The sequence below is a fragment of the Nothoprocta perdicaria genome, unplaced genomic scaffold, assembly GCF_003342845.1.
Source record: "Nothoprocta perdicaria isolate Ctin4 unplaced genomic scaffold, notPer1 scaffold_58, whole genome shotgun sequence".
In the NCBI taxonomy this organism is placed as follows: Eukaryota; Metazoa; Chordata; class Aves; order Tinamiformes; family Tinamidae; genus Nothoprocta; species Nothoprocta perdicaria.
Window position 1 is genome coordinate 2,935,193 of NW_020455843.1, and position 15,636 is coordinate 2,950,828.

Consider the following 15,636-nt stretch of genomic DNA (forward strand, 5'->3'; position numbering starts at 1 on the left):
GTGCGGCGCCCGCGCGGCCTTTCCCGCGGGGATACCTCGGGATAGGGGCCTTTCCCATTGGGATACCCCGGGACGGGGTCTTTTCCTATTGGGATACCCCGGGACAGGGGCCTTTCCTATTGGGATACCCTGGGATAGGGGCCTTTCCCCTTGGAATACCCCGGGACGGGGTCTTTTCCTATTGGGATACTCCGGGACAGGGGCCTTTCCCCTTGGGATACCCCGGGACGGGGGCCTTTCCCCTTGGGATACCCCGAGACAGGGGCCTTTCCCCTTGGGATACCCCGGGACAGGGTCTTTTCCTATTGGGATAGCCCGGGATAGGGGCCTTTCCCCTTGGGATACCCCGGGACAGGGGCCTTTCCCCTTGGGATACCATGATCCGGGCACATTTGCTTGGGACACCCGCATGCGGGGGTGTTTAACCCTTGGAAACCCCGATCCGGGCGCGTTTCCCCTTGGGACACCTGAATCCGGGCGCGTTTCCCCTTGGGACACCCCGATGCGGGCGCGTTTCCCCTTGGGACACCTGAATCTGGGCGCGTTTCCCCTTGGGACACCCCGATCCGGGCGCGTTTCCCCTTGGGACACCCGCATCCGGGCGTGTTGCCCCTTGGGACACCCCGATCCGGAGGCATTTCCCCTCGGACACCCCCATCCTGGCATGTTTCCCTATGGGACACCTGCATCTGGGGATGTTTAACCCCTGGACACCCCGATCCACGCGCCTTTCCCCTTGGAGCATCCCAATCYGAGGGCATTTCCTCCTGGGATACCCCCATCCGGGTGTATTTCCCCTCGGGGTCCCTCACTCAGGTGCATTTCCCCTCGAGCAGCCCGACCTGGGTGTATTTCTCCCCGGGGCACCTTGACCCGGGTGCATTTCCCYTTGGGATACCCAGATCCGGGGGCCTTTCCCCCTGGATCACCTCAATCTGGGTGCATTTCCCCTTGGAACATGCGGATTCAGGTGCATTTCCCCCTGGGCTACCTCGACCCAGGTGCATTTCCCTTTGAGATCCCTCATCTGGGTGCATTTCCCCGCTGTGCATCTCAATCCGGGTGCGTTTGCTCTCTGTGTGTCCTTGGCTCGGTGCATTTCCCCTCCCAGCGCCTCAATCCGGGTGCATTTCCCTGCCTGACACCTCCAGGCCTGGAAACGCTGCAAAAACGCTAAATAGGGTTAAACCGGGAGGCACTTCCCCGGGTTGAGAGGCTGCGGCTGCGCATTGGGATTTTCCGTTGCCTTTTCCTTGCCTCTCATCTTTCCCTGTGCACCCGCAGCCTTGCGCATCCATGAATACTTGTACTTCCAAGTGCTGAGTCCCGGCGACATCCGCTACATCTTCACGGCCACTCCGGCCAAGGATTTCGGTGGAGTGTTTGTAAGTAGGACAGGGTTTTCCTTGGGATCACCATTCCCGGCCGAGCGCGGCTTTGCAGGTGGCTCTGTGCCTCGTTTTCCCTCATTTCCATCCATGGGGTCCCCTCGGGGGGTCCGTGGGACATCCTTCCATGGGGGCCCTCTCGGCTGAGCCCTGCCCGTCTCTTCCTGGGAGAACACAAGGTACGAGCAGATCCACCTGGTCCCGGCGGAGCCTCCCGAGGCCTGCGGGGAGCTCCGGAATGGGGTCTTCATCCAGGACCAGATCGCCTTGGTGGAGCGCGGGTAGGTGCGGGGCCGCGCCGGGCAGGGGACAGCGGGGTGGCAGCACGTGGCGGGGCCGTGTCACAGCAAACAGGCAACCCCACGCTGGGAAAAGCCCAATTTTGTGGGAAAAAAAGCCCCTCACCCACAATTTGTGTAATACAATCGCTAAAACCCAGTGTCAAAGATTAGGAGGGCTTGGAAAAGGCTGGAAGCAGTCCCAGTTTCGGGCGTTTCTGGCGAGCTCCATGCGTGCCAGGGGCTGCTCGTTCCTGTCCAAGACRCGCGTGATCCAGGAGCACGGGGGCCGCGCGGTCATTATCGCCGACAACGCCTACGACAACGACAGCTTCTACATCGAGATGATCCAGGACAGCACGCGGCGCACGGCCGACATCCCCGCGCTCTTCCTGCTCGGCAGGGATGGGTAGGTGCCGGCGCTGCGGCGTGCTGAAGTGGGATACCGAGCCGGGATACAGAGGGCGGACTTTGGAGCTGATCCGGTCAGGCGGCATCGTCCCGTGTGCGAGCTGAAGGTTTCCATGTCACCCACTGTGCTCGGCCTTACAGTCTGACGTGCAGCTTTTCCTGGCTCATGACAGCCTTTCTGGGAATCTCTTGGGGATCCCGCTCTGGTCAGGCCATGCTCTGGACTTCCCAGATGTGGAAGGTCCCGGGCAAGGGGCTGAGTGCCCTTGTGCCCCCGAAGCTCCCCAGTCCCCATGCGAGCCGCACGGGGAGTCCGTGCCTTGTGAGCCGGGTTTCAGCACGGTTAGCCATAATCCAGGATGTTTCTCCATAACCCAGGATGTTTCTCAGTAATGCAGGGTGTTTCTCCTGGAGTTTGTTGGCAGCTGGTGCTAGTTGTGCCCAGGGAAGCTCATGGGGACTTGTCCCCTCTCCGTCCCCGCAGGTACATGATCCGGCGCTCCCTGGAGCAGCACGGGCTCCCCTGGGCCGTCATCTCCATCCCCGTCAACGTCACCAGCATCCCGACGTACGAGATGATGCAGCCCCCCTGGACCTTCTGGTAGCGACGGCTCCATGGATCCCGGGAGCTTTTCCCAGGGCGCGGCTTGGAAAGAAAGGGCCTCCGCGATGGATCCCAGTGCCCGGACTCAGCAGCGGGAAGACCGTCCAGTGCCGGGACGAGCAGCGCGGCACCGAACCGCCCTCGTGGGGACTGCAKGGGAGGGAGGCGGTGGCCCGGGACACGGGCCGGGGCTGCCGCTTCCCTGCGGAGCGCTGGGCGCTGCTGCCCACCCAGCACCACCGGGCGCAGCCGCCCCGGGCCCGGACTCGAGCGGCGCTCGCCCCACGGCCCCGTGGTTTTGTCCGAGCTACTCGAGTCTCAAGAGGTTTTAGAGAATTTCTGCTTGTTCCCTGYTTGCTGCCGCGCGGCTCCGCCGCCCCCGGGGTCGTGCTGGGGGATTGTCCCAAAGGCCCTCGCTGCGTCCCCGTGTCACATCCCCCCGCTCCTCCCACCGGCACGGAGGACGCGGCGCCGCTTTGCACCACTCAGTTTATTACGAACACGGAAGGGCGCGAGGTGCGGGGCACCCCAGGGCTGGGGATAAGTGGCAGGGACAACAGGGATGGTCATGGCAGGGGTGCCCGGCTGCTTCCCCGCTGCGTCCTCCCTCAGCCCCCAGCTGGGGACAAGCCCAGGGCTCCGGTGAGACCTCCGGAGGTGCCAGGGCTGCTCGTGTGCGTGCGCAGAGCACAGGGACACAGCGGCAGGGAGGGCCCTGCCCTGCTCCGCTCGCCCATGGAGCCACCCCATCCCCRCGGCCGCTTCAGCCCTTGCTCGCTGCACCCAAGCCAAGGCAGGGAATGGAGTGGACAGATGAGGGCCTCAGCTCCGTAGCGTGGACATAGTGCTAATATAGACATTAAATAGTAACCCTCGTGCGCAAACACACACACACACACACACGCACACGTGTGTGCTCGCGGGGAGGCCAGGATGGCTCCGCACACACAGAGCACACGACAAGGATGGGCGGGAGCAGGACCTGCCTCCCGCGCCCCCGGCACAGCCCTGGTCCCAGCAGTAAAGCTGCTCTGTTGCGGAGGGCTCCCCCTTTCCCTGCCTTCCTGCTGCCTCCGGGCCGCGGGATCACACGTCGGGATCACACGTCGGTCATCTCGTCCTCCAGCTCGGCATCATCCGTCTCRCCTTCACCCTCCTCCTCCTCGTCCGACGTCACGTCGGCGTCGTCGGCTTGCGCCAGGCACTTGGGACACGAGCAGGTGAACAAGTAGTTCTCCCTGGATCACAGGAGAGGGGGGAAGAGCTGGGTAAGAGATGGGATCTGAAGAGCCTCACTCGGAGATGAGACCCCCGGGACCCCAAAGCCCCTCATTCCGTGTAAGCCCCGGTGCCACCGCGGGCGCCCTGTCCCCTCCGAGCAGCCCTCACCTGAGTATCTTGTGGCGGCTGTGCCTGCTCCGATCCCGCTGGCAGCAGTCCAAGTAGCTGATGCAGATTTCCTGCGGGATAAAGGGGCCGGGCTGGGAGCAGGCCCTGCTCCCCACGGTCGGGCCGGGCAGCCGGTCTCCTGCGCGGAGGCGGGAGGCTGCCCGGGCCTGGCGGCCTCACCTCTCCTGCCTCGATGTCCTCCAGAGCCGTGAGGTRCAGCAGGAAGTTGTTGTCCGGGAAGGAGGTCTCGGCATTGGGGATGCAGCTGTGGTTGCCTACAGGGACAGGGCTCAGCTGTGGGGAGGCCTCCAAGAAAAGGGATGGGTGGACCCCGAAGCCCCCAGCACAAGGAGCAGGACTGCTCCTGGCCCTGCAGGGACTGCCTCGTCCACCAGATCCCACCGGATGGCCCTGCTCATCCCGGCTCTGTTCCTGGTGCTTGGGAGGGAAGTCGRGCAGCTCCCAGTGCCTCCTCCATCCTTGGGGTCCAGCCGAGGCAGAGGCAYGGATGGTTCCCCCAGCTCCACTCGCTCAACAAGGCCACAGAAGGTCCCTTTGCTAACGGCCTACGCAGCTCCTGGAGCTCCCAGGGTGTCCAGGTGCGTTCAAGCTAAGACCGGCTCAGAGCTGGGAAAGACCTGGGAGATCCATCCCATCCCATCCCACCCAGAGGCTTTCAGGGCAACAGACAGTCTAGCACTGGCCATGCCCATCTCCCTCCTAGCTTTCCCGCTGGTCCTTGCGTTACTTACAGCAGCTCTGGAGCACGTAGAGCCCCGATCCCTCGCAGTTGAGGAACTCTCCCGACTCTGCAGCACAGAGAGGGGTTAGGGCTGGCGAGGGCCCTTCTGGCTCCTCCACACACGCCGCTCAGCGCGGGGGACGCAGGGGACGCCTGCCCATGCTGGACACGTGTGTCCTGCCRGCACGTTTAGGGACCGCGGGGTGGCTCCAAGCCCATTCCCTCTCTGCCGAGGGGCACGGAAAACATGGAGATCTGCACCTCCTGCCCAAGCCGAAGCCCCCTTGCCCCTCACCCAGCTGCACCAGCAGCTCCTCGAAGCAGGGAACCTAAGTCAGGTCAAAATGGGGTACACGGGTCTTTGGCACCGCCATAAGCTGGAATCTCTGCCTGGGCTCCCTCTACAACCCTGACCCGCAACAGGGCACTGGAGCCACGCGGCTCATGTGGATGGGGAAGGAGGGATCTCCTAATCCGGAGGGAATCTCGGAGGCATCCCCGGGAGCAGAACTGCCCTGGGCACCTGCACACGGAGCCTCACCCTTCTCGATGTCCTTGTAGAGCTGGTCGATGAAGGCGTCCAGCTGCTYGCGCTGCGCCATGGGCAGGTCCAGCGCGTCGCACGCGTGCACCCACTGGCTCAGGGAGCTGCCGGGGAGGCAGCGGGGCCCTCAGAGGCAGCGCCACGCGGACGCCCGGGCGCCAGCCGTCCCGCGAGCCCCCTCACCTGGTTCCTATGCCCTGGCCGTTGGTCCCGACGAGGGCAAAGAGGGACTGGAAGCCTTCGGGCGTGAACCACTGCAGAGGGAGAGGGCTGGGTGGCTGAGGCGCACGCAGGCGGCTCCACRCAGAGCTGCACACACCGCCCCACGGCCCAGGCACACACAGAGGGGCGGAACGGCTCCCACAGCCACCCAGCTCCAACCAGTGACCCACTGGAGACAAGAACCTTCAGGGGAAATGGAGGAGCGGGATCTGCGGCTCTGATTTTAAGCTCTGTTATGATTTTCAGGAGGGAGGTGCTCAGGTACAGGTGAGAGCACCTGTGAGCACTGGGTCTCCCTGCGAAGGGACCCATGCCTGCCCTCGGAGCTGCCCTCTGTGCCCGCCCTTTTGATCCATCAGCGCACGCTGAAGACGCCCCCCTGCCCAAACACGCACCTCAGATCCCCGGGGAGCCCCGGGGCTCGCGGGTCCCCCTCCCAGCTGGGAGGCCGCCACTCACCCTGCTGAGATGCTCATCGTAAAGGGCTTCTGTGAAGAGCAACCGCAGCAGCTCCAGCTGGCCCTGCCGGGAGAGGGCAATGTCAGGGCGGGGAGATGGGAGATGCAAGTTGAAATATAGGAAGTTCCTTCTACATGTGAGGAAGAACTTCTTCACTGTGAGGATGCCCGAGCCCTGGCACAGGCTGCCAACGGAGGCTGGGGAGGCTCCTGCTCTGCACATCTCCCAAATCCGCCTGGATGCACCAGGGTGCCCCATGCTCTGGGTGTCCTGGCTGGAACAGGGGTTGGACTGGATGATCCCTAGAGGTCTCTTCCAACCCCAGCCATCCTGGGATTCTGTGAGGTGCTGCTCAGAGTCACGCTCAGTGCCCACCAAGAGCCATGGGGCTCAGGTTCCCTGGCCCTTACAGCAAGGCTGGAGGCTGCTGCCTTCAGAGCAGCAAAATTGACTCATTTTATCGGCAAAATCCACCCATTCAGCAGCAAAATATCATCCTGTTTCACTCCCAAGCAGAAGCATGTCTGTCACAGAAACTACCAGCTTGATTTTCTGTAGCACCCCCCCTAGCCTGCTAAGTGCCCCATTCCCTGTCAGCTCAGTTGGGGTCCCTCGTGGGACTGGAAACCCCATTTTGAGGTTTCCAGCATCTCCCAGCCCAGCACATGCTCAGCTTGCAGGGGGGCCGAGACAGTGTGCTCACTGCTGCACCCCTGGGTGCTGCGACCCACTGTGTGCAGGTCCACAAAACCCACAGGGAAAACTTGTTTGCTTTCCTGGAGAAATGGGGCCTCCACAACCACAGACTGGGAGACAGCAGGCTCAGGTGTTCCCAGTACTCAGTATGTCCAAGCACTGCTCTTACCTTAAATTTGTCTCCCAGCAACTTGTGCACAATCTCCTCCTCCTCGTTTGCTGTCTTGTTACAGAACTGGGAGAAGACCTTGATCCACCAGTCCTTGTCCTTGGCCTGAAAGGGACGTCAAGCAGGTGCACTGCACTAACCACCTTCCTCACCAGCCGGGGACAGGGACAGTCCCCCGTGTGCTCAGAGGTGCCCAGCCTGCTACCAAGGCACAACAGAAACATCCACACAGTGGTAATTCACTCACAGAGTGAAGCTGGGCAAAAGAAACGGGCAAGGGAAAGGTTTGTTTCTGAAAAAAAAAGGTATGTTTATCTAGTAGGGAAAGAAAGTCCTGCTTGGCTCAGGACACAGGAGCCTTCTCTGCTGCCTGTTGTACCCAAGACCAAGAGTCACTCAATGTTGCAGCCTCTTTGAGCAGGATCCTGCTTTGCCAAGTGCTAGAGGAAGGACTGATCCTGGGGAACAAGGGGAAGAGCAAACCACACGTTGGCTCCACATCCCAGACGTACCTGCTTGACAGTGGCCACCATCCGTGCCATCAGCATGATGCTGGAAGTCTCTGGTGGATAATGCATGTTTCTGCAGGGATAAAAGGGAAGCAGACAAGCAGATCAGTACTGATAGGGGAAGAAAAAGCTTGTGGGAAGCAGGTGCAGCCTGTCACACCGAAGCAGCCAGCCCAGCAGCACCGTGTAGGGGCCCGGGGTTGCTCAGGGCAAGGAGGAGAAGCCTGTGCCTGCCTGCTGGCACCAAACATGCTGTTAGCCCCCAAGCATCCTGCTMAAACACGGTCTGGGGGAAGAGATCTTGGTCCCATCCAAGCCCAGCAGCACAGCGAGAGCTGGGATTTGTGCCTGCTTTGGGCTTGGGGCCGTTGCTTCTCCTCTCTGTGCCCATCTCATCCTCTGCAAGCAGGGGTAGCTCTGGGTACCCRCAGGGCTGCTGCGAGGCAGATGTGCGGGAGCCTGGAGAGGTACTGGCACAGGGAGAAACTGCAGGAGCAAGGGATGCAGGGATGTGCTGCTCCGGGAATCGCTCAGTCCCATGCCAGGGACCCCGTCAAACAGGAGGCAGCCCTGGGCTTCAGAGTGGAGCAGCATCCCCCAGCCACCAGGTCCCACCAGCCACCTCATGCAAGGTTATAAAGCCAAGAGTGTCCCCAAAACATGTCATCACCCAGGCCAGGAAAGCCACGTCTTGGTGCCGCGGAGCAGCAGGCAGGTCAGTCCCCTACCTCCACGCCTCCTGCAGCTTGTTGAGGGGGTGCGTGGGGTCCTCGCGGGACGGGCCGAGGCAGAGCACCTGGTGGTACTGCTCCCACGCGGACCGCCTGCACTCCGCGCTGCAGTACGTCACCTGGAGCGAGGGGCACAGCGCCCGCCGTCAGCCACCGCGGCGGGAAAAGCGGGTGCCGGGACACGGACCGTGCCCGGGCTGCCCCTAAAGAGCCCGGGCTGCCCCTAGACAGTCTAGGTTGTCCGTAAAGAGCCCAGGCTCTTTAGCAGTTGCAAGAGGGAAAAGGGAAAAGCAGACCCTGATTTCACACCATGGTAAACACCCTAGGAGATGAAAACTCTCCCAAGTTGCTCAGTGAAGCCTGTAGGAATGAACTCATGCAGCGTTAGGGGCAGAAAGCGGGACGAGGTGTTCGCCTAGATGCTCTAAAGGATCTCGCGGGCCCAGTAAGACCGTGCCCCTTCCCACAGCCCCGTACCTGGCACTGGGGACACTGCTGGTGCAGGTCTTTGCGGATGCTGCACTGCTCCGGGTGAGGCAGCACCTGGGAGCTCCTGCCCAGCAGCCGCTGGGCGTTTTCCTCGGCSGTCTCCAGGGCCCGCAGGCAGTGATCACAGGCTGCAGGGGAAAACACACCCGGAGGGCGCTCAGAGAGGAGGCCAGCGACAGGGAAGCGGCCCGGGATAACCCGGCACTGCCGGGATGGGCAGTATTGCCCACCACCGCTGATCTGGGGGCTCCACCTCTCCATTTGCTCCCTCATTTCTGCTGCTGTTCCAAATTCTTGCCCTCATCCTCTGTCTTTATAATGCCGGGAAGCGTTTCGGGGCCATACGACGCACAAGGAAAACGTCCTCACGTGGCTGCCGTGTGATGCAGCTCAGCAYGCAGCAACGTGGAGCAGACCCGGCTCGCAGCAGAGCTCCGGCTCGCGCGTGTGTGGCCCCCAAAGCACCCAGGGGTGCCCCCCGCTCACCTCTGTAGTTGTACAGCGCGTTCCACAGGAACTGCGAGGCCACCACGGGCCGCTCCACGAAGATGGTGTCCCCTTTGCGGATGCTCCTGGTGGCGAACAGGCCCTTCCCCTGCGAGCCCAGGGCGGCAGGAAGGAGAAAGGGCACGGGGAGGGTGGAGAGGGGTGAGGGAAATGACAGAAAAGGGGAAAAAAAAATAAAACAGGGAGCCCAAAGCTCACGCAGGGAGGCGCCCAAAGGGCTCCTCGGCTCCGCAGCTGGGGTGACGCCCGCCCGGGGCGGCTCCTTGGCCCCGGCGGCTCCCGGGGTCTTTCCCGACGGGATAACCCCGCCGTGGCGGGCGCGGGGGCCTCACCTTGGCGCTGCTGATGAACCGCGCCTCGGCCGCCGCCCCGGCCCGGCCCGCCGGCCCGCCGCACGCGTCCCCCCCGGAGGCCGCCATTTTCGGGCGGCCACTTTTCCCCTCCCGCCCCGCTCTGACTGGCGCCGGGGGCGGGAACGGGGCGGGAAGCGCCGCTCCTTCCTCCTCCTCCTCCTCCTCCTCCTCGGCAGGGGCTGGCGGCGGCCGCCTCCCTCCCGCCACCCCCTCCCCCGCCATGGTGCCTGTGGGGACCGCAGGGCAAGGGGAGGGCGACCGCCATCTTAGCGCCCCCTCCCCGTACCCAAAAATGGGGCCTCCCCGCTGTGAAAAATCGTCTATTTTTTTCTTAATTTTTTATTTTCCAACTCCCAACTATGGGAGATTGGGTGGCAGCATCCAAATAGTAGCTCAATGGAGCAGGGAAGGGAGGTTGACCCCTTTGGGGAGGTACAGGGAGAGGGGAGGCCATATTCACCATTGGCAGCAGGCCAGCCCATAAAGGCCACTAAAATGAGAGAGAAAAAAAAATACATTTATCYGTTTATCTGCATTAATTCAGGATGAGACCTCGCAGGCCCAACAGGCAGTTGGCACAGATTTTCGGGGATTTGGGAGGAAATGCCTAGTTTTCACACAAGCGGAGCCGGAGGCTTTGGGAGTCACTAGATGTCACTGTCGGCTTTCRGATGGGACATGGATATGAGCAGGATTGACCCGTGATTGACCATAGCTCCCACCCAAATCCCATGATTGACCATAGCTCCTACCCACATCCCTCGGTGAGGAGGATGAGGGATCCACCCCAAAAGCCTCAGGCACAAAAGCCGAAGAGGGCAAAATGCAGCAAAAAAGGATGGATAAACCAGCCCTAAGTCCCTGTTTCTTAGGGAAAACAGTGCCCGTCCCATGCAGAGCCACCCAGACACCTGCTCGGAAACCAAAGAGATGCCAAAACTTGGAGCTCCCCACTCAGGCCCATCACTCTTCATTTTTAAACTAGATTTTTATTGATACAGAAGGAAATAAATAAGTGACACCTGTCAAGAAAAAAAAAAGTTATTTCTATAAATAACAATATAASAGTAAAGTGATATGTAGCATTCCAAGTCATGAAGAGACAATAAATTATCCTGAGCTCATGTGAAATCATGCTTGGTAAACCTAGGAGGATAAGGTGACAGCCCACGTGCTGACAGCCTCACTTAAGAGCACTTAGCTGCTGCTGGTGGGGACACCAGCACTAAGAATCACTAAAACACATCAGGGAGAGCGTGATGCTTGGTCCTGACCCCCCAAAGCCCTTCCATCCACTAAAATCAGTTATTAATCACACTGTGCAGTTGCACATGTGCGAGCCAAAAGCAACCAGTGCTGCTGCCCATGGCACTGTGGTGTAAAATGAGGAGGGCACCCAGCATTTGAATCTGGATTAAGGTTGTGTGAAGCATCAGAGGGGTCTGAAAGATGCCTTTTCATGAAAGTCCTGCTCCCTACAGCTCTGCAGCATACAGCCCGAGCAACATAAGGCAATGCCAGAAGGCAGGGGGACACCCTGGGCTCTGTCATGGGGGTTTTGGAAGCTAAAGCAAAGGCAAGAGCACACCGAAGGGTGCACGGGACAGAAGGCACTTCTGCTGCAGGCTGAGAGCACCCACAGCTCTCAGGGACACCAGGGGCTTCCACCCAGAACCTGGTTCTGCAGCCACTTGGGGACCCAGCATGGCAACCGCATGGGGCTAAAATCCAGTCAAGGGCACAGGAAAGGCAGGGGCGCAACCTGGGATAAAGCTCCGGTGTCCTGGCAGCGGGATGCCCTGCAGCTCGCTTGTTTGCTCAAGCCCAGCTCATCTCACTGAGAACGTCGCAAGAGTTTGCGGGTAGAATCAAGGAACTTTCTGATTTGTTTTGATCTAAGCGTTAAACAGGGGCATCAAACTGAGCTGAAGAAAACTACCTCCCCAGCACAGGTCTCCCTCCTGGGAGCACAAAGGCACATAAGTAAGTAACACTGTGTTCGAATGCCCTTACAACAGTCAGGGACACCATGTCATTGTCACCCCAGCCTCTCTGCTGAAATGGTTTGTGCTTTCTGGCACMTCAATAGTGAGCAAACAAGATCAGCTGTCATGCCACAACCAGGGCACCGTGAGGCAGAACTCCCAGCCTGGTGCTTAAGCCTCAGSAATTGCAACACAGCTAGGAGACAAGAGCCTCTAAGTGGGACATTTCCTCCCAGCCAACAGCAGTTTAGTCCTGTAGCTCCAGCTCTCAGAGAAGAGCTTTGGACCAGAGAAGCACAGCTCTGCCTGCATCCCCGATATCACCACCAAGCAGGCAGAGCTGTAAAGTCTTTACAGTTTTTGCTCTGAAACAGCAGCAGCAGAATCTCATGAGCTGTTCAAAGCTCAACATCCACAGTGTCCTCCTCATGGTCCTTGATGTCTGTGGAGTCCGCAGTGGCAGGCTGAATCACTCCAAACTGAGTCAGCTTTGCCTTCTTCTGCTCCATGCTCTGCTTCCTCCATTTGATCCTCCGGTTCTGGAACCAGACTTTCACCTAGCAGGAAAACAGCACAAGAGCAGAGTGAGCCTCGCAGGACACACCATGTCCAGGCCATGGCACATCCAGAGTCCCCAGCTGGGCAGCAAGTCCAGGGCCCCATTTCTAGTGGTGGGTACTGCTGCTTGCTTCTGAGATACGTCCCCAGAGCCCCTTACAGAAGGGACATGCCCCTTCACAGAGCACAGTAGGCTCTGTAATCTGTGATCAGTGCCATCCCCTTGGTTTGCTTTCCTTTTCCCCACAGCTGAATATCCTACTTGGATCCTACGAAAGAAGACTCTTCAACCACATGGTTTCGAAGTTATCTTGCAGCAGAGTTGCCCAGGTCACTCAGCATCACATCCCATCACATCCTCCTCCAGCTTCTTCACAGAGGGGGAACCAGCACAGACTGAGCCCAGATCCTGGATCTCACACCTCCACCAGCTCCCCTTCCTCCTCACCTGAGTCTCTGTGAGATGCAGAGTTGCAGCCAGGTCCACTCGCTCCGTGCCCACCATGTACTGCTGCTTGAGGAACTCTTGCTCCAGCCGCTCCAGCTGCTCTGGCTTGAAGACCGTGCGGACCCTTTTCATCTTACAGGGCCCCCCAGACCTCCAGGGCACAGGAGGGCCCAAGGAGCCAGCGCCTACACAGTGGGACAGCTCCAGACCTGCAAGCAGGGAGCAGGAATCAACAAGCMGCTATCAAGGAGGTCTCCACATCTCCCAGCAAACACCCCATGCCCAGAGCACCCTGCACACTTGGTGCAWTGAGTACCAAGCCCAGCTTGCTTCGGCTGGCATCAAGGTCCACACACAGCTCTGCTCCAACAGGTTGCATAAAAGAACATTGAAGAAAGCAACAGAAACAGCCCAAAAGGATCCTCCTAAAAATGGGACCTGCCTACCCAGCTGAGATGACCAGTCACAGGTGGTCGCTGTGTCACAAAAACCAAATCCAAATACATGTTAGAAACTTGTTAATACCAGCACCAAAATATTTCTGATGGTAAAACTATCAAGCTGTTCRAACGATGTGTTTGTCCTGCAAACACTCGCAGGTTTCACTCTAAATTATTACAGCCAACAGCAGTGTCCCGGGGCAGAAAGCAGAGCACCCAGGCGTGTGTTTGCAGGAGGCCACGAATGGTCAAGCTGCAGCAGCTGCAAAGGAAAAACAGCCGCAGGCAACGTGGCTTAGCCCTGAACACCAGGTCTSCTTCGGGGCTTGGGATTTAACAGCCTGCAGAGGTCCTTGCACCCCAAGTTATTTTACAGCATAAATGGGGTGCAATGGGGTTCTTTTACAGCATAACTAGCAGAATACAACAGCCATGCGAGCCATCTGACTGTTAGTACGACTGTTACAACATAATCTTGGCAAGCGGAAAAGATTTCTTTAACGTCTGTGAAAACATTACATAAAATCACGCTGATTCATAGCAGCGACTTATCTCCCACTTAATGACTGATGTTTTAACAACATTCTCCCCATCTGTGGGGTAGAAGTTATGCAGGTGATTAAGGATTTATGTGACAGACCTGACAGCTTAACAGCCACAGTTGCACTTAAAACTGTTCTCCTCACTGAAATAATTTCAGCAGGCACTTTTTTCCCCTGCAATTTTAATACCTGGATCATAGCAAATATTCTTTCAAGTGTGAAATGCTCTATGGAAATAGCTTTGCAAGTTGTCTAACTGTATTTTTATATCTGTGTATTTGATATAATGCAACAGAGGAGCATACAAAAACACAGATGCTGCCCAGTATATAAGAAATAAATATATATTAAATAGCTATTTAAGTAAATAAAAATAGATGGAGGGTAGTAAATAGTTTTTAAATCCAGCAACCACCAAATCTGAGTTATTAATAAAAGTGAATTCTTGGATGTAGGTTGGAAGTTTTGCCCAGGTAACAAGCACAGGGTCAGGCTCCAAACGCGGAAAGATATTTAATTTCAAGAGAGTTTAAGAGTTTCAGCTATTCTGAATTGAGGCAATTCAGGAGGAAAACAAGCAAGTATTTTTTGCATTTAGRGTATTACTAGCAGCTAAATTAAAAGACAGAGAAAGAAAGAGTGGATTAAGCCTGCATCACCCACAGCCACAGTGTAATTCCCCACTTTTTGTATTGACTTGGGTTTTCCAGAGCAAGGACTTTTTTCTTCAAAAATAAGCCCTAGCAGTATTTTTTCTCCCTCATTAGGTGTTTTTACACTYGGTGTGCAAGCAGTTGTTGGGAGCAGACGGTGCCAAACACACAGAGCAGTCCCAACCACCAGAAAGTTGCACAGGGACAGGGACAACTTCAGCAAAGGGGCGCCCTGTGTGCAGTGCGGGGAGGACTTGGCAACAACGTGCCGTCACCTGTACTCAAACACAGTCCTCTCCACATACCCCCATCCACACACACCTGAAACGCTACCGCACACCCGTGCCTACACCCCAAGAGAAACAGTACCACGCACACCTACCCCTCACATGCACTGCTCGCAGGAACAGCGCTGCACACACGCACCTGAGACTGTACTGGGCACACTGTTGYGTGCGCACACCCCTCTCAGCCCTGAGGGGAGCTGTACCATGCACACCCCCCCCTCACACACACACAGAGCTGGGACACGGTACCGCATGCGCACACCCCTCACAGTCACACCTGAGACACCACGCGCTGCACACCCGGCACTGCGCACACCTCTCACACCCGAGGGGAACGGTACCTGTGTACACACACACACACACACCCGGGACACGGTACCGCGCGCACACCCCTCACACACGCACCCGAGACATGGTACCGCGCACACAACCCTGCGGGAACAGGCACCACAGACACCCGAGACCCGGTACCGCGCACACACACACACCCCTCCGAAACACGGTACCGCGCGCACACCCCTCACACACACACCCGAGACGTGGTACCGCGCACACAACCCTGCGGGAACAGGCACCACAGGTGCCTCTCTCACACACACACACACCCGAGACGTGGTACCGCGCGCGCACACCCCTCCGAAACACGGTACCGCGCACACACCCCTCACACACACACCCGAGACCCGGTACCGCGCACACACACCCCCACTCACCCCTCCGAAACACGGTACCGCGCACACACCCCTCACACACACACCCGAGACATGGTACCGCGCACACAACCCTGCGGGAACAGGCACCACAGACACCCGAGACCCGGTACCGCGCACACCCCTCACACACACACCCGAGACCCGGTACCGCGCACACACACACACCCACTCACCCCTCCGAAACACGGTACCGCGCACACACCCCTCACACACACACCCGAGACCCGGTACCGCGCACACACACACCCCTCCGAAACACGGTACCGCGCGCACAGACATCCCCGTCACACCCCCCCGAGACCCGGTACGTGGGGCGCACACACACACCTGAGACACGGAGACACGGTGCCCCGCGCACAAACACACCCCTCTCACACACACACACCTGAAACACGGTACCGCGCACACCCCCCTCACACACACACCCCCTGGACACACGGTACCGCGCTCACACCCCGCTCAGACGCGGTACCCCGCTCACCCGCCGCGGTACCCGCGCGGGGCGCCCCGCTCGAGCCC

At 58.9% G+C, this 15,636-nt stretch overlaps 3 protein-coding genes across 3 annotated transcripts in view; 1 reads left to right on the forward strand and 2 right to left on the reverse strand.

Annotated features, from left to right (window-relative positions):
* The first annotated feature begins 958 nt into the window (after nucleotides 1-958).
* Nucleotides 959-2,733, forward strand: PRADC1 (protease associated domain containing 1). The gene is made up of 5 exons (XM_026048856.1): nucleotides 959-1,001; nucleotides 1,216-1,385; nucleotides 1,560-1,669; nucleotides 1,908-2,075; nucleotides 2,562-2,733. Exons 1-5 carry the CDS (start codon nucleotides 959-961, stop codon nucleotides 2,680-2,682), a joined length of 612 nt encoding a protein of 203 aa, XP_025904641.1. The 3' UTR covers nucleotides 2,683-2,733.
* Nucleotides 2,734-3,358: 625 nt separating this feature from the next.
* On the reverse strand, nucleotides 3,359-9,557 carry SMYD5 (SMYD family member 5). The gene is made up of 13 exons (XM_026048857.1): nucleotides 9,471-9,557; nucleotides 9,118-9,226; nucleotides 8,620-8,759; nucleotides 8,140-8,261; nucleotides 7,415-7,484; nucleotides 6,903-7,007; nucleotides 6,038-6,100; nucleotides 5,540-5,610; nucleotides 5,354-5,460; nucleotides 4,823-4,879; nucleotides 4,251-4,345; nucleotides 4,071-4,141; nucleotides 3,359-3,919 (listed from the first exon to the last, which is right to left on the reverse strand). The coding sequence occupies exons 1-13, from the start codon at nucleotides 9,555-9,557 to the stop codon at nucleotides 3,781-3,783; spliced, it is 1,236 nt and encodes a 411-aa protein (XP_025904642.1). The 3' UTR covers nucleotides 3,359-3,780.
* A 973-nt stretch (nucleotides 9,558-10,530) lies between these two features.
* The window catches only part of LOC112955535 (homeobox protein not2-like), a 15,737-nt gene continuing 10,631 nt past the window's right edge, over nucleotides 10,531-15,636 (reverse strand). Inside the window, exons 2-3 of the mRNA XM_026048858.1 lie at nucleotides 12,483-12,691; nucleotides 10,531-12,033 (exon numbers count right to left, since the gene is read on the reverse strand). Of these exons, the coding sequence (XP_025904643.1) occupies nucleotides 11,875-12,033; nucleotides 12,483-12,691 (368 nt within the window). The 3' untranslated portion in view covers nucleotides 10,531-11,874. The remainder of the gene's footprint in view (nucleotides 12,034-12,482; nucleotides 12,692-15,636) is intronic.